The 23,663-nt window shown below is 37.4% G+C and overlaps 2 protein-coding genes across 7 annotated transcripts in view; one reads left to right on the forward strand and one right to left on the reverse strand.

Moving 5' to 3' along the window:
* The window catches only part of UBTD2 (ubiquitin domain containing 2), a 62,319-nt gene that overhangs the window by 13,750 nt on the left and 24,906 nt on the right, over nt 1-23,663 (forward strand). The window contains exon 1 of one of the 6 annotated variants that reach the window (XM_019838991.3): nt 2,244-2,326. The exons of 4 other annotated variants lie outside the window; for them this stretch is intronic. In XM_019838991.3, coding sequence (XP_019694550.1) covers nt 2,290-2,326 — 37 coding nt within the window. In that variant the 5' untranslated portion in view covers nt 2,244-2,289. Of the gene's footprint in view, nt 1-2,243; nt 2,327-6,783; nt 6,919-23,663 lie in introns of those variants that run through there. One more of the 6 variants, XM_045035510.1, reaches the window with a different exon arrangement.
* The window catches only part of EFCAB9 (EF-hand calcium binding domain 9), a 59,974-nt gene continuing 37,916 nt past the window's right edge, over nt 1,606-23,663 (reverse strand). The window contains exon 5 of the mRNA XM_045035496.1: nt 1,606-3,244. Coding sequence (XP_044891431.1) covers nt 2,977-3,244 — 268 coding nt within the window. The 3' untranslated portion in view covers nt 1,606-2,976. The remainder of the gene's footprint in view (nt 3,245-23,663) is intronic.

Raw genomic sequence — 23,663 nt, forward strand, 5'->3', positions numbered from 1 at the left:
GGGGGCCTGGTTGGCTTAGTCAGTAGAGCATGCAACTCTTGATCTTGGGGTTGTGCGTTTGATCTTGGGGTCATGAGTTCAAATCCCACGTTGGGCATAGAGCTTACTTAAAAGAGAGATAGTGAAGGGAATCAATGCGGTGGTAACTTGTGCCTATATCACTAATTGCAGTCTGGTTTTAGATCTGGAAGTTTGTTTACTGCCTGCATGTGACTTGCCTTTGCCAGGAATTAAAAGGGTAGTAACAAGCCCACAGGTGGTCTCTTTCTTCTGGAGCAACTTTTGGCTTCATAATGTACTCTGTAAGTGAACCTGTTTCATTATTTAAGACATGAACTTTACCTTTCAGCCCATTTGAAGCTTGGTACTATTAGGCCTACTCTTCTCTCTGTCTGACACAGCTTCACTTTTCTCCTTTCTCTCTTGGGTGTCAAATATTTCAACTCTTTGGCTACAATTCAGGCATGCTTGTGTTATGTTTAAACTTTGGAGTTTCAGGGGTGTCTGGGTGGATTAGTCGGTTAAGCGTCTGACTTGATTTTGGCTCAGGTCATGATCTCATGGATCCGTAGGATCAAGCCCTGTGTCAGGCTCTGTGCTGGCAGTGCAGAGCCTGCTTGGGATTCTCTCTCTCCCACTCTGCCCCTCCCCCCCCTTTCAAAATAAATACATAAACATTAAAAAAAAAGAAAACTTTGGAAGTTCAGGCAGGAAGTGCTTAATGGAAATGGGGTTGATAAATGAGATCTTGCGTTTGAAAGATTTGACTGTGGCTTATGAAGGAAGAACCAGAATGAGATGATGCTGAGAGGGACCTAGTAGGTGAGGTCTGATGTCTGTCATATATGCTGGTCAGACTTTGCTTATAAAGAGTGGACTATATGGAGATAAAACAAAGAAGGAATGTCAATGAAAGAAAGATCTTCGCATCTAGTGAGCAAGGCTTGGATTTTCTTTCCTTTTCAAGGCCTTTGACCTTTTCACTTAGTATTTATTTACATAGTAAATATTTGCTATGAAATGCTTTTTTATTAAGTTCTTAAAAATAGCATGGCCCTTCCTCATTTTTTTAATTGCTTTTAGAAATTATTTGTTTACTTGTTTATTTCTTACTTGCCTCACAATATTATAAGCTCTGAAATAATAAATGGATAATTATGACTTTTATCACTTGGAGAATGAAAAGTTTACTACTTGGCTTTAGTTATTTAATTTGATTTTTGGACGAAATTATTTTATTACTAGTTCCTTAGTTGTATGAAAGCCCATTGTCTTATAGAGACTCCTCACCATAATTAACTCTGGGATAAATACTTATTTGCCCAACTGAAGGAGGCAGTGATCTAATTTGCTTGTTAAGGTCTCCCTGCTTATTTTGTGTGTATTTTTGTTATTTTCTCCTGTCATCCTTAGCAAACCTAGTGATGATTTGAATTGCTTTGCATATGAAAAGAGTTAATTATATTTATAGCCCACCCAGCCCAGTAGAATTGTTAGGCTGCCCTTGAGCTGAATTTGTGTTTACATTGAATGCAGCAGAAATCTAGTTTTCACATATAGCCTATAAAGTATTCTATTAACAGGGAATAATAAAGACACTCTTTATGAATTTTCTGAATTTAGGGGTTTTTGTTTATTCGGTGGGTTTTTTTCAGCAGACATTTTAGGGGATGTTAGAGGAGGGCAAAGTCTGAGGACAAGTTGTAGGATGAAACTGATCTTTGAAGTATTTTACTAAACACAAATTTCACTTTGGGGGTCTAACCCACACTCCTCCATGTAAAAAGTATAAGGAGCTTTGTGTTTGGGAGGAAATTAGTTACACAAATACAATATTATAACATGTAGCTCTTTAACACATGCCTTGTGTTATGAGATATTTAGTAATGCAAATATATTTTGCACTTTTCATCCTGTTTTTACATATCAAAATCTCCCTGTTATTTGCACAGCAGACACATTGAGTATACCAATATGACAAACTGAGTGTACATACTGTTTCAACAGGGCCTAGCACAGTGGCTTGTAAGTAACATATACATAAGAAATACTTGTTGAATGAGAGCTTGAAGTAATTCAGAGTAATGGCTTTTCGATTGTTTAAGGTTCACAAGTATAATTAATATGTGAGAAGAGCCATAATTGCAATACATAATCTTTTCCTTTGTTGTAGTTTTTAGTTTAAAAATAAATCTTCACATTTTCTTGATTCTTACAAGGACCCTTTGACTTTAAGGAAAGATGATGTTGATATCGCTGGTTCACAGGGGAGGAAACTGAAGCACAGAGATGTTTCGAATAAGGAATAAAACGAGTATCCCAAACTGTAAGCTCCATTTTCTGTTTTCTAACTCCATATCCTCTCCACAGATGGTGAGGGGTTTGGGTGGACTTTTCTTTCCTTGCTGCAGAAGTGTGTGTGTTTTTCCTTTGTGGCAATAAGCATAGTTGAAGTTAATGGAATGTGTTTCTTAAGGACTCTCATGTTCACTCTTGTATTCAAAATGGAGATGACAGCAGTAAAAAATGAGGTAGATAGTTGCCTTTGATCTTAGTCAATAAATTATCTTGCTTTTCACAAGATAGAAAATTTGAACTAAGATGTTAGTTATCTAAAACTGGTAAATGGAAAAAAGTGTTAGTCTTGTTCATCTTTTGTGCCCTTTTACTTGCTTATCTTTTGCACTTTTACCTCTGCCTCCTAACCTAGATTGAATGTTTTCAGCTTAAAACTCAGTTTACTCAAACTTGACCTTGAACTTCGCAGTTGAACTGTGTGGGGGAACAAGTTTCCTTGAGTTTCTTAAAGTACAAGAAAAGAAGGATTTGTCTAATCTGAAGAAAGCTTAATAAAGTTTTTCTAGGCCTGTCCTCTGAAATTACCTTTAGTATAGAAGTATTAGAAAGTCGGTCTCAGATCCTAAAGTGGTGATCACTCCAAGGGGTGAGTTGAAGGAGGTTACATGAAAGTTCTTTCTAATTGGTATATCCAGCAGTTAAAGGATGGGGATTGGAACCCAGAAGTGAATTAGTGTTTGTACTTAAAATGTCAGCATATGAATCATTGGAACTATCTTCTAGTTTTATAGCTGAGAAAAGGAACAGAGACCATCCATTTCCTGAATATGTCTTGCTCTGAAGGAGGAGGTGAAAACTATGTTGGTCCCATAATGTAGTTTCATTATAGTAGCTTGTGCTTTTTCTGGCAGTCCTCAATACATTTCTGCCTTGAACTTCAGTTACCCTGAAAATAAGAATTTTAACTTGACGATTAAAAAGCCTTTGGACCTTTAATCATTGATGTATTGCCAAAAATTAACACACAGGACCTATTGAACACACCCTTCTGTGAATTTGGCTTTCGCTTCTCTGAGTTTGTGATGGTTGCATCATGTTGTGGGTAGCTGTGTCTTCCTAAATGACTCAGAGTAGTTTATAAAGTCTCATAATTTTGAAGTGAAAAATTGAGATGTGTGCTACTACATATAAATAGGACATAATGAAAAGGAACTTGAGAAACAATAAAATGATACCTAGTACTCTGGAATGAACATTGAATAAGACACTTCAGCCTGTAACAAGAGCTCTGAGAATGGGGAGAGTTGCTTATCTGTTATTGAATGAAATGTAATATACCCTTGGAAGCAAGAAGGAGAGTATCTTTTTGCACTGGATCTGTCATGGGGTTGAAAATAGGTTCTTGGCTTGTATTTTTATTTTCTGTATACCAACACTAAATATACTGACTAGAAATTATAATGTAACTGCCTAGGGCAAACAAATGACTGAAAAACATTTAACTTTTTTTTCTGGAACAATCGATCCTTAAGCATTTTAAGAAGGGAATAATAAACAGGGACAGAACTACATTTGAATGGTAAAGGTAGGTTTTTCAGTTTACAATAAGGATGAATACTAAAAGCCTAAACACGAAAAGTGTGAGAAGTTCCACGTTCATTTACTAAAAAAAATTTTTTTTAATGTTTATTCATTTTTGAGATAGAGACAGAGCGTGAGTGGGGGAGGAGCAGAAAGAGAGAGACACACATAGAATCTGAAGCAGGCTCCAGGCTCCAACCTGTCAGCACAGAGCCTGATGGGGGGCCTGAACTCACAAACTGTGAGATCATTCATGACCTGAGCTGAAGTCGGATGCTCAACTGACTGAGTCACCCAGGCACCCCAAACTTCCACCATTTATTTTCTTATTATTTTCTTATTATTTTTTAATGTTTTTATTTATTTTTGAAGGAGAGAGAGAGAGACAGAACATGAGCGGGGAAGGAGCAGAGAGACAGGGAGACACAGAATTCGAAACAGGCTCCAGGCTCTAAGCTGTCAGCACAGAGCCTGATGTGGGGCTTGAACTCACAAACTGTGAGATCATGATCTGAGCTGAAGTCGGACGCTTAACCGACTGAGCCACCCAGGCACTCCAGTTCCAACATTTATTAAAGAGGGAAGAAAAAGAAGTTCTCAGATGAAACATCAAGGGAGATTAAAGAAAATTAAGATGTAGAATAAAATTCAGTTTCCATTGAAAAATAGTTCTTATTTAATAATAGGTGGTATAAAACACATTGGCAAGTTATTTTTGTACCGAAGTCTTGAGGGAAAATGTTATACAATTTTAATGAGTTGGAAAGTATTGACTAATGATATCTTTGCATTTACTCCTGATACAGTCTAAAAGCTACTTATAACGTTACTAAACTAAATCAAACCTGGATCACTTTGCTTTCTAGGTAAGAAAGAGTAATTGAAGCTTTTGCACGCATGTGCACACACGCACACACACATTATATATAATATACATAAAATATATATACACATAGAAAAAATATATATGTATGTACTCTTTTTTGGTATATTTATTCTTATATATAGTCTCATGTTTTACAGGAGGACTTGTTTAGGACTAATTCTTTCTTACTGTATATATTTATGGTTATTTAAAAAACTTTTTAAGAACTCTTTGTGGGGCGCCTGGGTGGCTTAGTCGGTTAAGCGTCTGACTTCAGCTCAGGTCCTGATCTCACAGTTTGTGAGTTCGAGCCCCGCATCAGGCTGTGTGCTGACAGTTCAGAGCCTGGAGCCTGCTTAGGTTTCTGTGTGTCCCTCTCTCTTTGCCCCTCCCCAACACACGCACATGCGTGCGCTCTCTCTCCCCCTCCCTCTCTAAAATAAACATTAAAAAAAAACACTCTTTGCAAAAAATTTTAAGTCAAAAAGCGTATTTAAGGTGCTCCTGGGTGGCTGAGTCAGTTAAGCATCTGACTTCGGCTCAGGTCATGGTGTTGTGGTTTGTAATTTCGAGCCCTGCATCAGGCTCTGCACTGACAGTGAGGAGCCTGCTTGGGATATTCTCTCCCTCCCCCTCCCCCTCCCCCTCCCCCCTCCCCCCTCCCCTCCCCTCCCTCCCTCCCTCTCTCTCTCTCTCTCTCTCTCTCTCTCCCCTCCCCTGCATGTGCACGCTCTCTCAAAGTTAAAAAAAAAAAAGTTTATTTAAGAAAAAGTAAATCACATTTATCTTAACACCTAACAAATATTTTGGTGTACATTCTTTCATGCTCAGGTTGTGTGCTGTATGTATAAAAGAGAGGGAGAGTAAGCACAAAAATCGGGTCGTATATTCAGAGGAATGTGAAGTGCTTTTTAAAGTCATTGCAGCTATGCTTCTAGAGCAGTTATGACTTCTAGAGTTTGACTTTATGATGTTCTGGGATATAACAGAAATGTCATTGTTAGCTTTTCATTTTGGGAGGGTTTATCAGTATTTTTTCTAAAATTGACCTGACCTCACTGTCTGTTTTGTAGAGTCACCACAATGATGTGCGAGATGCGCATCCCACGACTTAATCTGAGGAAATGCAGTATAAACTAGAGCAAAGGGAATACCCTGCTGTAATTGGGCAAGTTACCCAAGGCGTTTATGTGGGCAGTTTGTGAGAATACAGTATTTCTTAGGACATTACATCCTTCTGAACAGTGTAGTTAAATAAGCTAAAAGTAAAGCTTGGAGTTTTGTAATGGACATAGCTATAGATGCAATTTAAAATAATTAAGTGACATTCAAGATCTATCTCTTCCCATGAGTCTGACCCCAAGACAATACAGTTTCTAGTAGTTTTCCTGTTAGTTTGATTGTTTCCATCACCCATCACTTTCTTATAACTTGGTGGAGAGGTAGAGAATTTGATGATTGAGTCCTGGTTCTGCTTTACAGATTTTGTGGCAAAATCTTGGACAAGCCAAAATCCCATTATGTTCTGTGGATCTGTTGAACGTACTCTTTGATTCTTACCTGTTCTTAAAATTAAGCGGGCTTTGATTGTACTTAAAACCAAAGGACTTGGCAAATGAATACAATTCAAGTGAAGTGCATTTACCCACATTTTTGCCCAACAATTTCTCAAGCAAAGGAAACTTTTCAGATTGAAAATGGAGACCCTCCCCGCCCCCCTGAATAGAGTCTGATGGATCACTGGCAGGGACAGACACCAACATGCTTTGGGTAATTGGTATGTGCTGTCTGGGAAATAGTGTATAGTTTGGGCACTTAAAATCCATGCCAACTTGCTATGCCATCCTAAGCTCTGGTATACACCTTTATTTTTTTTTATTTATTTTTTATTATTATTTTTTTAATGTTTATTTATTTTTGACAGAGACAGACTGCGAGTGGTTTTAGGGCAGAGAGAGAAGGAGACACAGAAGCAGAAGCAGGCTCCAGGCTCTGAGCTGTCAGCACAGAGCCCGACGTGGGGCTCGAACTCATGAGCTGTGAGATCATGACCTGAGCCAAAATCGGACGCTCAACCGACTGAGCCACCCAGGCGCCCCTCTGGTATACACCTTTAACCTCATGGAGCCCTGCAACCTTATAGATGGATTGATTACCAAGTTCACTTTGGGAGGGTAGGTGAAAGTCTAGGACCATGTTGAACATTAATCCAGTAACTCTTAAAGCCATGAGGTAGTATAGTCCTAGTGGCTTAAGAATATGAACCCTGGAGTCAGTCAATCTGGGGTTGAGTCCCAGCCGTACCATTAGTTTGATGATCTTTGGGAGATTTTTAATTTTTATTAATTTAAGAGACATTTAGGCATTGTTTTTTTTTAATATGCTAGGCAATGTTCTAATTGTGTGTCAGAGAAATACTACTTCATTAAATCTTTAACTATCCAATTAAACTTATTTTATTTTTGTCATCTCCCTTCTCCTCCTCCCCACCTATGTGTTTTACCTTTTAAGTTTGTTTTCTCATTTTAAGATGGAGATTTTACTGGAGTTGAACATTCAGTAGGACAGTATATGGATAGCACTCTACACAGTGGCTGGGCCATGGTAATCATTCTCTGTTGACTTACTGTTTCTGAGAAAGGCAGCATTATGTGGCAAACTGCTACCTTCTTTAACTGTGATGTAACAATCAGAGTGATAGGAGTCATTCCCTGCAGGGTCTTCCAAATGCATACAGGAGCATTCCTGCAAATTCCTGAAGAATTTGAGTTGGTCAGGGAAAGTCTCTAAGAGTCTAACTCCATCCAGACACAGTCAGCACCTTTACATTGCCCTGGGTCTTTGGGGCCTGTTGAGATCTAGGTTAATACAATGGTTGCTCTCCCCAATCCAAATCTGTATCCAGGGGATTATCAGAGTCACAGATCTTTTTTTGTTTGTTTTACTTTATTTTAAAAATAATCTCAGATTTACAGAAAGTTGCAAAAATGGTAGGAAGAAATTCTGTATACCCTTCATCCAGATTTCCCTAAATGTTATTTTGTCGTTTATAATATTCTTTCTTTGTATATACCTACATGTGTGTAAATACTTTTCTTTAACCATATGATTAAGTTGGAGACAGGAAATCTTTTTACCCAAAAATACTTTAATATATATTTCCTAAGAGCAAGGACATTCTCTTATTTAACCACAATATAATGATCAAAATCATGACATTAATATTGATATCATGTTAATATTTGCTCTGTAGACTTTATTCAGTTTCACCATTGTCTTCCCTAGTATTCAAAGAAAATCACCCAGGATCATGCATTGTGTTTTGGTTGTCATATCTCTTTAGTCTACTTTAATCTGGAGCAGTTTAGGAGACTTTATCTTTCATGACCTTGGTATTTTGAAATGTACATACAGGCCAGTTATGTACATTTCAAATGTACAGGCAGAATGTTCCATCAATTTGAATTTTCTGATGTTTCCTCATGCTTGGATACCTCATGATTAGGTAATACCACAGAGATTGTGTCCTTCCTAGTGCATGATGTCAGGAGTCATATAATGTCTCTTTTTCCATTATGGGTGATGTCGATTTTGATCCGTTCTGGTGCTAGCCATATTTCTTTACTGTAAAGTTAACTTTTTCCCTGTACAAATAATAATCTAGTAGGGAGAAAAAAAAGTATCTAGTAGGAAGATTGAGTATATGTAAATATTTTGTTATCAAACAGGCATTAGTTTTAGCATCCATTGATAATTCTTGTCTCAAACAATTGTGGTTGTCAAATGGTGATTTTTTTCTAATTTCATCACTTCTTTTAATTATTAAATTTAATGTAAAAAAGAGCCCTCATCTCCTCCATTCATTTACTTATTGTATTAGTACAGTAATGTACTAATGGTTTTCTATTTTATTCCATGAGGTATAATCTGTTACCATTGTCATTTATTTTGATGCTTAAATGGTACCATATTGGCCAGTGGGAGCTCTTCCAAACTGGCCTCTTTTCCTTTGGCATGGCTTGATTATTTGTTAAGCACCTATTTGTTTTCTAGTATTGTTTGCTAGTATATTTGTTTTCTGGTATAACAAGATGTTTCAGGCTCATCTTGTATTTTTAGCCCTGTAATCAGCCAGGGATCCCTGGTTCCTTTTAGTGGAGAATGATATTTGGAAGCCAGGATCTAGATTCCAGGTGTATTTGGTACTATTGGAGTGGCATTGCTTCTAGATTCTCTCAGTGAAAAGAGTTAGGATAGATAATAAATATGTAGATATATAGGTATAGATACAGATATATCCCTAAATATAAGTGACATATATGTGTGTATAACACACATCTCTTTTTTTTTTTTTTTAAATGTTTATTTATTTTTGAGAGAGAGAGAGAGAGAGAGAGAGAGCATGAGCAGGGAAGGGACAGGGAGAGAGGGAGACACAGAATCCAAAGCAGACTCCAGGCTCTGAGCTGTCAGCACAGAACCTGATGCGGGGCTTGAACCCACAAACCGTGAGATCATGACCTGAGTCAAAGTCGGACCCTCAACCAACTGAGCCACCCAGGTGCCCCAACACACATCTCTTTTTATGTATTAAAAACAGTGAGTTCATAATGATATCTAGCATTCCCCTGCCTGTATTTACAATTGTATTTCTCACAGTGAAAAATTTGGCTCTCAGTTTCCACAATATATTTATTTATTTACTCAATCTTAAAATACGTACTTTTGGAATTGCCAATTCATTTTATTGTGAAAAGCAAAACCACCAACTGGAATTGTTTACAGTTCTGTGTGTCTTTAGCTTAAGGGTAAAATTACTAACAAAAGAGGTGCCTGGGTGTCTCAATCAGTTAAGCCAAGTAAGCGTCCAACTCTTGATTTTGGCTCATGTCATGATTTCACCCTTTGTGGGATCCAGCTCTGCGTCGGTTCCCTGTTTAGGATTCTCTCCCTCACTCTGCCCCTCCCCCACTCACACTTGGGAGCATGTTCCTCTGTCTCACTCTCTCACAAAATAAAGAACTTTAAAACAATATTACTAACAAAATTTCTGTCCTCTGAAGTTTAAGTTAGATGCACACTTTTTTTTTAAGTTTTCTTTTTTTTTTTTTAAGTTTACTTATTTGTTTTGAAAGAGAGAGAGAATCCCAAGCAGCTTTTGCTGTCAGCACAGAGCCTGATGCAGTGCTTGAACTCACAAACTGTGAAATCATGACATGAGCCGAAATCAAGAGTCACTTAACCAGTTGAGCCATCTTCTTTTTTTTTTTTTTTTTTTTTTTTGAAAAATTTTTGATGTGGGGCTTAAACTCACAACCCTCGAGATCAAGAGTCACATGCAGCTGACTGAGCCAGCCAGGTGCCTCTCTTCTTTTTTTTTTTTTTTCCACAGGAAAAAGACAAGAGCCCCAAATAAGGGTCCTTGCCCTGTATTTATTCAGACCAGAAGGCTTGCAAATGGATAGGCGTGTATAAAGAGATAAACTAGGAACATTAACTTGTGGATGTGAGGGGGAAAAGGGGATTTTAAAGATATACAGTGTTTGGGGTTTGGGTCAATATAAAACAAAATCCAGGCACCAGGCAGATGGGTAGATGGTTGTTAACAGCAGACAGGAGGCGCCTCACCTGTTTATCTTTGCCAGCCTAGGGGATGAGACAGACAGGGGGAATAACCTCAGGGTTAATATGCCACCTTTTCTTTTGTTAACCATCTCTGCTCTGGGCTGCTTTGCCTGCAGCGCAGTGGTCCAGAGTCCAATTCACCAATTTTTTTACCTAACCTGGCCCCAATCTCCTATGGAAGCAGCTTTCTGCTATGGGGTGCTTTCACCTTGAATATCTAATCTTGTTATTCCTGTGCGCCATTTCTATTTCAGGCCTTTGCCTCTCTCTCTATTTTTGGGGGCTCAGCAACCCCTCCCTATGTTGGGGTGCTTTGCACCTCCCTATTCCTGGCACCTTTGTGCCTTCCTATTCTCGGGGTGTCTTTGCACCACCCTATTCTTGGAGTGCCAATCTGGTTTACCCAAACTCGGGTGTGAGCATTATATTGACTTTGTATTTCTTTGTGTCTTGTTAACCCATTGGTGTAAACTCAGGGGATTCCTAAGCTTATCCCCCACAGGGGTGCATATATCCTTTAGAAGTAGTTTTTTTTTTTTCTTTTGTATTCTTTGGGTAAGTACCCATTAGTCCAATTGCTGCATCACAAATTAGTTCTATTTTTAATTATCTGAGGAATTTCCATACTGTTTTTCAAAATGGCAGCAGCAATCTGCATTCCCAGCAAAAGTGCATGAGGGTTCCTTTTTCTCCACATCCTCACCAACATTAGTTTTTTTCTTATTGATTTTAGCCGTTGTGACAGGTGTAAGGTGATATCACGTGGTAGTTTTGATTTGCATTTCCCTGATCATGAGTGATGTTGAGCATCTTTTCATGTGTCTGTTGGCCATCTGAATGTCTTCTTCGTGGAAATGTCTGTTTGTGACTTGGGCCCATTTGTATACTGTATTGTTTTCTGGCTGTTGAGTTGTATAATTTCTTCATATATTTTGGGTACTAACCGTTTATCAGCTATGCCATTTGCAGATATCTTCTCCCATTTAGTAAGTTGCTTTTCAGTTTTGTTGATTGTTTCCATCGCTGAGCAGGAGCAATTTATTTTGATGTAGCCCCAATAGTTTAATTTTGTTTTTATTTCCTCTGCCTCAGGAGACACTCTAGAAAAATGTAGCCATGGCCTAGCATAATAAAAACTTATTCTTCTTTTAAATTTTATTTATTTGTTTTTATTTTTTTTTAATTTACATCCAAATTAGTTAGCATATAGCACAACAATGATTTCAGGAGTTAGATTCCTTAGTGCTCCTTACCCATTTATCCCACCCCCCTCTCACAACCCCTCCAGTAACCCTCAGTTTGTTCTCCTTATTTATGAGTCTCTTCTGTTTTATCCCCTCCCTGTTTTTATATCATTTTTGTTTCCCTTCCCTTATGTTTATCCTTTTTGTCTCTTAAAGTCCTCATATGAGTGAAGTCAGATGAGTTTTGTCTTTCTCTGATTAATTTCACTTAGCATAATAACCTCCAGTTCCATCCTCGTAATTGCAAATGGCAAAATTTCATTCTTTTTGATTGCCGAGTAATACTCCATTGTATATACGTATACCACATCTTCTTTATCCATTCATCCATCGGTGGACATTGGGGCTCTTTCCATAATTTGGCTATTGTTGATAGTGCTGCTATAAACATGGGGGTGCATGTGTCCCTTCGAAACAGCACACCTGTATCCCATGGATAAATGCCTAGTAGTGCAATTGCTGGTTGTAGGGTAGTTCTGTTTTTAGTTTTTTGAGGAATCTCCATCCTGTTTTCCAGAGTAGCTGCACCAGCTTGCATTCCCAATCTCTCTTCTTAAATCAGTTTTGATAATTTATTTCTGAGAACTTGTCCATTTCATCTAAGTCGTTTAATTTGCTGGTGTACCACATAGTATTCTAGTATTATAATCTTTTTTTATTCCTGTAACTTTAGCCATAATATCTGTACTTTTGTTTCTGATTTTAGTTACTTGTGTCTTTTTTATTCTTAGTCAAGCTACAAATTTGACAATTTTGTTGGTCTTTTCAAAGGACTAGTTTTTGGTTTTGTTGAATCTCTGTTGTTTCTCTGTTCTGTATTTTATTTACCTCTGCTCTAATCTTTATTATTACCTTGCTTCTGCTAGCTTTGGGTTTATGGTTCCTTAAGGTGTGTAGTTAGGTTATTGATTGAGAGTTTTCTTCTTTTTAAATGTAAACATTTCTAGTTCTGAATTCCCCTGTGAATATTGCTTTTGCTGTATCTTATGAGTTTTTATATTTTGTGTTTTTGTTTTCATTCGTCTTTTCTCATTTCCTTGTGGTTTCTTAATTGATCCATTGGATATGAGTGTGTTGTTTAATTTCCATATTATATATTTGTGACTTTTCCAGTTGTCTTTTTTATTGGTTTCCACCTTTATTCCATTATGGTCAGAGAATATATGTTGTATGATTTCAGTCTGAAGTTTATTGAGACTGGTTTTCTGGCCTAATTTATTAGTCTGTCCTGGAGAATTTCCATGTGCACTTAAGACGGATATGTATTTTTGCTGTTGTTGGTGAAATCTTCTATATATCAATCTGTTAGGTTTACTTGGTTTATAATATTGTTCAAGTCTTCTGTTTGGCTATTCTATTCGTTATTGAAAATGGAGTATTATAATTTCCAACTATTACTGTAGAACTTTATCCCTTCAATTCTGTCGGTTATTTCCTTAATATATTCTGGGACTCTGTTGTTAAGTACATACATGTTTATAATTGTTATATTTTCCTGATAAATTGACCTGTTTATTATAAAATGTCCTTCTTTGTCTTTAGTAAAAATGTTTGTGTTAAAGTCTGTTTTGTCTGATACAACCTAGTCATGCCAGCTCTCTTTTGGTGACTCCCTGCGTGGTATATCTTTTTCCATTTTTTGCTTTCAACTTAAATGTGTTTTTCATTCTAAAGTGTATCTTGTGGGTAGCATATAGTTGAATGATGGTTTTTTGGTCCAATTCTGTAAATTTCAACATTTTTTTAAGATTAAAAAAAATGTTTTTAAGTAACCTCCATGCCCAACAAGGGGCTAGAACCTGCGACCCCATGTTCAAGAGTTGCATGCTCTGTGACTGAGCCGGCCAGGCGCTTTTGTAAATTTCAACATTTTGATTAGAATGCTTAATATTTATATTTCATGTTAATACTAGTAAAATAGAATTTATATTTGCCATTTTCTGGGGAGGTTGCTATATGTTTTATTCCTTTTTTCTTCTGTCCCTCTATTAATGGTTTATTTAGTGTTAAATAGGTATTTTTCTAGTGTATCATTTTAATTTCTTTGTCATTTCTTTTGCTATATATTTTTGCATCGTTTTCCTAGTGGTTGCTCTGAAGATTATAATTAACAATTTATAACAATCTAATTGAAAGCAATCTAATTTCAGTAGCACATAAAAACTTGTACAAAGCTCCTTCCCCTCCCTCCTTTGTGCTCTTGTTAACATACAAATTACATCTTTATATAGTAAAACCTTGAATTGCGACTTCTTGTTCTGCAAGTGTTCCACAAGATGAGCAAACATTTCTAATAAATTTTAACTTGATAAGCGAGCAGTGTCTTGCAATACGAGTAGTACCTGGCACCAAATGTCACATGATGACAAATGAGCCAGTGGTTCTTTTCCCTCCCTCCCTCCCTCTCTCTCTCTCTCTCTCTCTCTCTCTCTCTCTCTCTCTCTCTCTCTGTGTGTGTGTGTGTGTGTGTGTGTGTGGGATTGAGGGTGATCATCTCTCATGCTTGGTTGCTGGACTCAGGCCGTGGTGTTTGGCAGAAATCAGTGGTTTTCCAGAATGTTGGAAGGTGCCCACAACTGACATTAGTGTAATTTTTGTCACTTCAAAGCACCTATGGACAGTCCTTTGCTTTTCTGTGCAAGAGTAAGCTTAGGAATGCTTTGCTCCATTCTAGATCAGGCTGTCTGCAGATATAGGCCCTTTTCCTCTGCTGCATTATTGCCAGTTACATTAAATACAGTATATAACAAGAATTTATTACTACTGTACTGTAGTCAACATCTGTGCGAGTATATATAGTGGTCTGCATGCAGAAAAAGATCCTGTTGAGGTGATAGCAGTGATTCTGTTAGTGATAGTGAGAGTTGTCCTACACAATAACTCTCCTTACTCTTGTTTCCCTCACATCAGCCACAAAGGTTTTCAAAGGTAAGTGCAGGTTAATTTACTTATTTTTCTTTATATTTTGTATTTTCTTTATTGTTTGGTATAATATTACAGTATTGTAATCATTTTTTTATGAATATTTTTCCATTGTGGAACAAATCATCTGAGTTTCCATTATTTCTTATGGGGAAATTTGCTTTGATATACAAGTGCTTTGGATTACAAGCATGTTTCTGGAATGAATTATGCTTGCAAATCAAGGTTTTATTGTACATTGTATGCTCATGAACACAGATTTATAATTATTGCTTTATACACATGTCCTTTAGATCAAATAAGAAGAAACAATTTCAAGTGAAAAATCTATATTTGCTGGGTTTTATACTGAACTGAGTAAATTTGCATATGTAAATTTACCTTTACTGATTTTTTTTTATTTCTAAATGTATATTCACAATACTGTTGAATATCATTTTGTTCCAGCCTGAAGGACTTCCTATAGTTGTTTTTTTGTTTTGTTTTGTTTTTTGGGTTTTTTTGCAGAGCTAGTCTGCTAGCAACAAAACCTCTCAGCTTTTGTTTATCTGGGCATATTTTACTTTCTCCATAATTTTCAAAAGATACTTTTTGGTGGATATAGAATTCTTGGTTAACACACTCTTCTTTTCATTATTTTGAATATCCATCTCACTGCCTTTTGTCCTCTGTGGCTTCTGATGAGAAATCAGTTGTTAAACTTTTTGAGGATGTCTTGTATGTGAGAATTCCTTCTTGTTCTTTAAAGATCTTCTCTTTGGGGGCTCCTGGGTGGCTTAGTTGGTTAAGCATCCAACTCTTGTTTTCAGCCCAGGTCATGACCTCACGTTTCCAGAATTTGAGCCCCATATCAGGCTCTGCACTGACAGTGTAGAGCCTGCTTGGGATTCTCTCTCTCCCCCTCTCTCTGCCACTCCCCCACTCATGCTTCCTCTCTCTGAAAATAAATAAACAAAAAAGAAAACAACAGGGACACCTGGGTGGTTAGTCGGTTAAGCCTCTGACTGGCTCAGGTCATGATCTCGTGGTCTGTGAGTTTGAGCCCTGTGTCGGGCTCTGTGCTGACAGCTCAGAGCTTGGAGCCTGCTTCGGATTCTGTGTCTCCCTCTCTCTTTGCCCCTCCCCTGCTCATGCTCTGTCTCTCTCTGTCTCAAAAATAAATAAAAACATTAAAAAAAAAAAAAAGAAAGAAAACAACAATATTTACTATATGTGGGGCACCTGGGAGGCTCAGTGGGAAAAGCATGAGACTCTTGATTTCAGGGTCATGAGTTAGGACCCCACCTTGGGTGTAGAGATTACTTAAATAAAATATTTTTTAAAAAGATCTCTGTATTTGGCTTTTGACTGTTTTATTATATGTCTAGGTAGGGATCTCTTGCATATATAGATCAATGTATTTCATCATATATAAGAAGTTTGGGGCCATTATTTTTCCAATACTCGTTGTACCTTTTTCTCTCTTGTTCTTCTTCCTCTTCTTTGTTTTAATGTTTATTTGAGAGAGAGAGAGAGATAGTGTGCGAGCACAAGAGAGTGGCAGAGAGAGAATCCCAAGCAGGCTCCATGCTGTCAGTGCAGAGCCCCACATGAGGCTTGATCTCACAAACTCCAAGATTGTGACCTGAGGCGAAATCAGGAGTTGGACACTGAAACAGCTGAGCCACCCAGGTGCCCCTTCTCTCTCCTTCTAGTACTCATATTATGTGTATGTGTATTGGTAATCTTGATGGTTACACCTTTATCAGGATCTCTTGAGATTTTGCTCATTTTCTTTGTTTTTGTTTTTTTTTTTTTAAATGTTCCTCAGAGTAGATCAGCTTAAAGGACCTATCTTCATGTTCACTGATTCTTCTGCCTGCTCAAATCTGTTATTAAGTCTCTCCAGTGACTTTTTCATTGTTATTGCCCTTCCTTCCTTCCTTCCTTCCTTCCTTCCTTCCTTCCTTCCTTCCTTCCTTCCTTCCTTCCTTCCTTCCTTCCTTTTGTTCTTTCTTTCAACTTTTATTTATTTTTGAGAGACAGAGCATGACCAGGAAAGGGGCAGAGAGAGAGGGAAGGGAAACAGAATCTGAAGCAGGCTGCAGGCTCTGAGCTGTCAGCACAGAGCTTGACGTGGGGCTTGAACCCATGAACTGCAAGATCATGACCTGAGCTGAAGTCGGACGTTTAACTGACTGAGCCACCTAGGTGTCCCTGTTATTGCACTTTCATCATTTTAAAAATAATTTCTATCTCTTGGGGGGTGGAGGAAGCAAAATGGATAAAGGCAAGTGGGAGCTACAGGCTTCCAATTATGGAATGAATAAGTCACAGAAATGCACAGCATAGGGAATACAGTCAATGATATTGTAATAGTGTTGTGTGGTGACAAATGTAGCTAACATTTGTGCTGAGCATAACATAAGGAATAGAGATGTTGAATCAGTATTGTGCACCTGAAACTAATGTAATATTGTGTGTCAACTATACTCCGAAAAATAATTTCTCTTTATTAAGACTTAATCTTATTCTTCTAGTTCTTTACACATGGTTTCCTTTAGTTCTTTGAACATATTTAAGATAGCTTAAATTCTTTGTCTTGTAAGTCCAATGTCTGGACTTTCTCAGTGACAGTTTCTTTTATCTGCTGCCCCCTCCCCTGTGTGTGGGCCATACATTCTTTGCATGTCTCATAATTTTTTTGGTTGAAAACTGAACATTTAAGATACTACATGACAACCCTTGATTTCAAATTCTCTCTCCCTCAGGGTTTGTTATTATTACTGTTTTTTTGTTTTTTTACTGCCTTTACTGAACTAATTCTGTAAAGTTTGTATTCTTTGTTAGGTATGGCCACTGAAGTCTCTGCTTAGTTTAGTGGTGAGCTAATGGCTGTGTACATATTTCCTTAAAAGTGCAGAATCAATAATTGTCCTATTCTTTGCTACATGGCTCTGTGTTTGTATTGGGGCTCACATATTGGGGCTCATATTGGTACTGCTGTACCTTAGCCTTTATTTCCTACTTGTACAGAGCCTCAGTATCAGTCAGAAATAAGACCTTAGGATATTCTCTTGTCTTTCCTAAACATGTACACAGTCCCTGAATATGCACAGTTCTATGCATGAACAGCCTTTTAGATTCCCAGAAATACGTCAGTTTTTCTGGACATCTCATTCCCCAGCTTTGATTACCTTCTTGCTTGCCCCAAATGTTTCACTGCCTCTTGCAGGTGCAGTGTTAAACAATTTCTGCTTATAGTTTTTGACAAATGCCCCAGGAAAAGGCTGTTCATCCTGGGAGAGCTGTAAGTTAGGTCAAATAAATATAAGCCCTATGAGTAATATTTCCCAGAGAACTTCCACATAGGCCAAAAACGACTGTTTGTTTGTTTGTTTGTTTGTTTGGGATTGGGGCTTTTAAAGAGCTCCAACCCCATTAGACCCCTCCCGTGGCTGTGGGGCTGGGGACTTTCACTGTGATTGCTGTCTGTTGGTTCTCAAGTCTGCCTTGGAGCTGGGGAGAGGGGAATTGGTCAAGGCATGTTAAAATACCACAATACTCATGGTTTTTACCAAAATTCAGCACTTTTTCTTGAATAAGAAGGAGTAAATCCTCCCTGGATTGTAAGAAGTCTTTGGTTAATTTCCAGATTTCTGAAGTTTATTTTGACAATTTTTGCCAATGTTCTCATTGCATTTATAGAGAAGATTTTCAGAAGTCCTTGGGGCACCTGGGTGGCTCAGTTGGTTAACTGTCCAACTTTGGCTCAGATCATAATCTCACAGTCTGTGGGTTTGGAGCCCCGTGTTGGGCTCTGTACTGACAACTCAGAGCCTGGAGCCTTGCTTTGGATTCTGTCTGTCTGTCTCACTCTCGCACACACACAAAATAAATATTAAAAAAAAAAAAAAAAAGTTCTTTATCTTTTCTGGTGATAGCACTCAATTTTTTTTAAGCTTATGTATTTATTTTGAGAGAGAGCATGAGCAGAGGAAGAGCAGAGAGAGGGAGAGAGAGGATCCCAAATAGGCTCCCCACTGACACTGGGCTTGATCCCACAAACTTTGAGATAATAACTTGAGCTGAAATCAAGAGTTGGGACACTCAACCTACTGAGCCACCCTGGCACCCCATCACTCAATTATTTTGTAAGGAGGTTTGAATAATAACTTAAAATGTCTTTTATATTTGTCCATGTAGTTAACCATTTGTAATGGTCCCCATTCCTTTGTGTAGATTTAGGTTTCCATCTGTTACCATTTTCTTTCTGCCCAAAGTACTTTGTAATATTTGGGTACAGGTATGTAGGTGATAAATTCTTTTAGTCTTTTTTTTTTTTAAATGTTTGTTTATATTTGAGAAAGAGACAGAGTGTGAGCAGGAGAGGGGCAGAGAGAGGGGGAGACACAGAATCTGAAGCAAGCTCCAGGCTCTGAGCTGTCAACACAAAGCCTGACGTGGGACTCGAACCCTCAAACCGAGAGATCATGACCTGAGCCAAAGTCAGACACTTAACTGACTGAGCCACCCAGGCACCCCGAGATCTTTCAGTCTTTATATGGCTGATAAGGTCTTTATTTCATCTTTGCATCTGTGTTTATGAGGAATACTTGTTTATAGTTTTTTTATATTTTATTTTTTGCAGTTGTGGCCCCATAAATTGAATTAGGGAGTATTCCTTTCTCTTTTGTTCTATGAAAGTGTGAGTAATTAGTATCATTTCTTTTTTTATTTTATTATTATTTTTTTAATGTTTAATTTTTGAGAGAGAGAGAGAGCATGAACAGGGGAGGTACAGAGAGAGAGAGGGAGATAGAGAATCCAAAGCAGGTTCCATGCTGACAGCGCAAAGCCCGATGTGGGGCCAAACCCACAAACATGAGATCATGACCTGAGCCAAAGTCGGAGGCTTAACTGACTGAGCCACCAGGAGCTCCATATTATTTCTTCTTTGTGTTGGTAGAATTCAGTAATCCCATCTGGCCCTGGAGTTTCCTTTGTCAGGAAGTTTTTAAAAACAAAATATCTTTAGTACCCTTTTATTTATATATATATATATATATATATATATATATATATATATATATATATATATATATATTTACCCTTTTATATATATATATATATATATATGTCTTTAGTTATCCCTTTTTTCCTGAGTAAATACACCTTCATTATCCCTTAAATATCTGCTGGATCTCTAATGATACCACCTCTTTCATTCTTATGTTGTAATTTTTGTCACCACCTCCCCCACCTTGGCCATTCTGGCTAGAGGTTTATCAATTTATTGATTTTTTTTTTTTTAAGTCAGGTTTTGCCTTCATGATTTTTCTCTTTTTTTCTGTTTTCAATTTCTTTGGTTTCTGCTTTTTATTATTTTCTTTCTCAAGGATAGGCACAGGAACCTGGACATGGGAATATATAAGAGTGGATTAGGCATATGCCAAAAAGCCGTACACATATAAATAGAACTCTGAAACTGGAAGTTTGAGTAGCACAGATTTAGCTTCTGAATTATGTGCTTGGTGTAGTATAAACTTAGAGTTCTCTGATTCTTTATTATAATCAAACATGGGGAACTTAAACAGTTATGTAAACATAACATTGAGTATCAAGAACTGATCAGAACTGAAGTACCTTAAATATTGAATTCAGGTCTTAACTGCTTCTCACCGTTTGAGTTTTTACCAAAAAGGTTTTACTGTGAAAATCTTCAAGCATGAAAAAATAGTACGATGAATATCCGTGTACTTCCCATGTAAATTTAGTAGTTAACATTTTGCTGTATTTACATTTTTCTCTTTTGTGTATATATGTGTATGTGTTTATACAGTCACACACACTCCCCCTTTTAACAGCTGAATCATTTGAAAGAATTGTCACAACTTTGGGGCACCTGGGTGGCTCAGTTGGTTGAGAATCCAACTATTGATTTCTGCAGGTCATGATCCTGTGGTCATGGGATGGAGCCCCATGTTGGGCTCTGCACTGAGCATGGAGCCTGCTTGGGATTCTCTCTTCCCTTCTCTCTCTGCCCCTCTCCTCTCTCTCTCTCTCTCTCTCTCTCAAAATAAATAAACTTTAAAAAAAAATCTACTCGGGGCGCCTGGGTGGCTCAGTCGGTTGGGCGTCCAACTTTGCTCAGGTCATGATCTCACGGTCCATGGGTTCGAGCCCCGTGTCGGGCTCTGGGCTGACAGCTCAGAGCCTGGAGCCTGTTTTGGATTCTGTGTCTCCCTCTTTCTCTGACCCTCCCCTATTCATGTTCTCTCTCTCTCTGTCTCAAAAATAAATAAATGTTAAAAAAAAAATTAAAAAAAAAAATCTCATCTAGCTTCAGGAAGGTTTTTTTTTTTTAAATTATTTTCATTGGAGACATGTTAAATGTAGATAACTTGGGAAGAATTGACATCTTCATAATGTTAACATCCAAGTATAAGAGATGTCTTCATTTTGTTCAAGTCTAGTCTACTTAGGGGTCTTTCAGGAGTTTAAAAAATGCATCCCGATAACAGGTGTTGCATTCAAAATATTTTGTCTTTTCTATTACTGTTATAAATGGGACCATTTCTTCCATTATCTCTTCTAGCTGGGTATTTTATGTATATAAGGCTTATATTTTATATCCCATTATCATATTGATTTTTTCTTATTTAATTTTAGCACTGATTTTCTTGTATTTTCCAATCATACTGCAATTAGAGATGGTTTTACTTCTTCCCTTCTGGTTATTATGCTTTTGATTGCTTTGTTCTGATTGCGCTAACACTTTCAAAACAATGTTAAATAGTTGTGGAGATGATGGGCATCCTTGACTTATGTGTGCTTCCCCTCCCTTGGATTACCCATAAATTAATAGAAGTAAAAGTCCCTGGATTCCAAAGACTGTAATTCTAGATAAAGCTATTCCCCCCTACCCAGTAGACTCCTCTGAAAATTGCACTTATTACTTTAGAAGGTACAGTGGGCTTCTGTTAAGCGACCATTTTCTTAGTTCCAATTTTATGTAATTTTAGCTTTCCAAATAAAGTTGGGGCTTTCCGTGTACATTTGTGGGATTTAATGTATGCTTTTGTAACATTTTTATTAAGACTCGCCCATTAAGAAAAGTCCTTTGGCATACTTTGTTCTAAGTTGGCATTCCTGTTGCCTGTTTGTATGCTCAGGCCATTGGTAAGTGGATTTATACTCTGAAAAACAGGCCAGGAAGTCATTATATTTACTTTCCCCCCCTCCCCATCAATAAAGCTAGCTCAGACAACATTAGAAATTATATGTATGTCTTTAAAATTATATCTTATATTGTATCTATAAAATTAACTGCTTAATTTCTATAAACTGTAGGATGGAAGCATGGTCAAAGTTCTTGTTTCTATTTTTTATAAAATAGCATTAAAAATGGTATATTTAACTTACGTAGATAAGTACGTATACATGTGATCTTTAGTGCCTAATCAGCTATAGACGCTGAGTACTTATAAGTTGAAGCTGACAGACCAGAAAACTGCATTAGCTTCTCCTTTATTATAGAATTCCTCTTTGGTGAGCGTGTTATCTCCAAAGAAATGAATTAGGTTGGGGATTTGGTGCTGCTCAGTTAACTTTTTCTTTCTCCAGAGATATTCCATGGTCCTAAAATAAGTCTGTGAAAGATGGATCACTAGAAAAACGACTCAACACATGCTTTATTTTAAATGAAGCTTGTAATTGATTTGGTATGTAAAACAAAATACATTTCTCAGCCCAAGTGAGACATGGAGTGCTATAATGGAAAGAGAGCTCTGGACTTTGAATCTAGTCATCTGGGTTCTAGTTCTGGCTCTTTTTGATCTTGAGCAAGTTGTTTAACCTCCTTAGGTCTTATTTCCCTTCCTGTCAAATAGTAAGGTTGGCTGGTACCATCTAAGGTCTCTTCCACATCTAGATTCTCAGATATTAGAGAACTTATGAGTATGGTTTTGACAGTTGGCCATGTTGATGCTCTTAGTTTAAGCATTTTAATCCCCATATCCTTATTTTTATTTTGACAGTTGCTTTAGGTAAAGGGAATGTATGTTGGGGGTGTGTGTGTGTGTGTGTGTGTGTGTGTGTGTGTGTGTTTGTGTAGTGTGTTCTAAATTTACATGAGAATAAAATACGAGTATCCTTTTAGGCTAGCACCATCTGTTGTGGAAGAGTTCTGTAGGATCTATTCTTAACTCTTGGGAGTAACAAAAATTTCCCTTTAGTTTTCATGATCTTCAGACTCAATCTAAATATAGGAACATTATCCCAATCCTATTCCTTGCTGCTTTCAAGTTTTTAGAATTCTGTTAAACAACATTTTGTCCTTTGATGGTGATCTCTTTAAATATTCAGTCTTTTCCCTTGGGCTGTTGTGTTAGCAAAACTGATGCTCTAGTTTTCAGTCTGTTAAAGCTATTATTACTTGAGTCATATCTTGATGTTTACCTTATACATTATGGCTTCTCCTTTATTCATTTGAAGAGTCTCAGTATTAAATCAGGAAACCAAGAGGGAGGAAAACCAAAAGAGAGGAACCAAAAGCAGGAAAATAACTATCAACATACTTCATTTTGGAGATCATTGTTTTTTATCAAAATGTCAAAGTGAATTTTGTGCAAAATTCATTCAATTGTGTAAAACTAAATATTTAAGATTATGTTGCTATTTGGATCTGAGAAGCAGACCTTTCTTGGGTTTTCTGCATGTTAGATCTATTTGTCAGAGTGGGAAGAAGTGTTGAATAGTTATAAGGAAAGATAAGATAAGTAGATGAGTGTGATTAAGAGGCTTCCCCCGGGCGTCTGATTTCTGCTCAGGTCACGATCTCACTGTTCATGGGTTTGAGCCCTGGTTCAGGCTCTGTGCTGACAGCTTAGAGCCTGGAGCCTGCTTTGGATTATGTGTCTCCCTCCCTCCCTCCCTCTCTCTCTCTCTCTCTCTCTCTTTCTCTCTCTCTATCTCTCTCAAAATAAACATTAAAAACATTTTTTTTTAAAGAGGCTTCTCAGAAGGTGAGTTTTTGGCGAAGTTTTAAAAAGTAACTGTGGATTGATGAGGGAAAGAAGTGTATTTTCTGAAATAATAAAATTAGATTTCTTCATTAATCTTTTGTTGTATGTTAAACCATGGAATAA

The sequence above is a fragment of the Felis catus genome, chromosome A1 (genome assembly GCF_018350175.1).
Source record: "Felis catus isolate Fca126 chromosome A1, F.catus_Fca126_mat1.0, whole genome shotgun sequence".
In the NCBI taxonomy this organism is placed as follows: Eukaryota; Metazoa; Chordata; class Mammalia; order Carnivora; family Felidae; genus Felis; species Felis catus.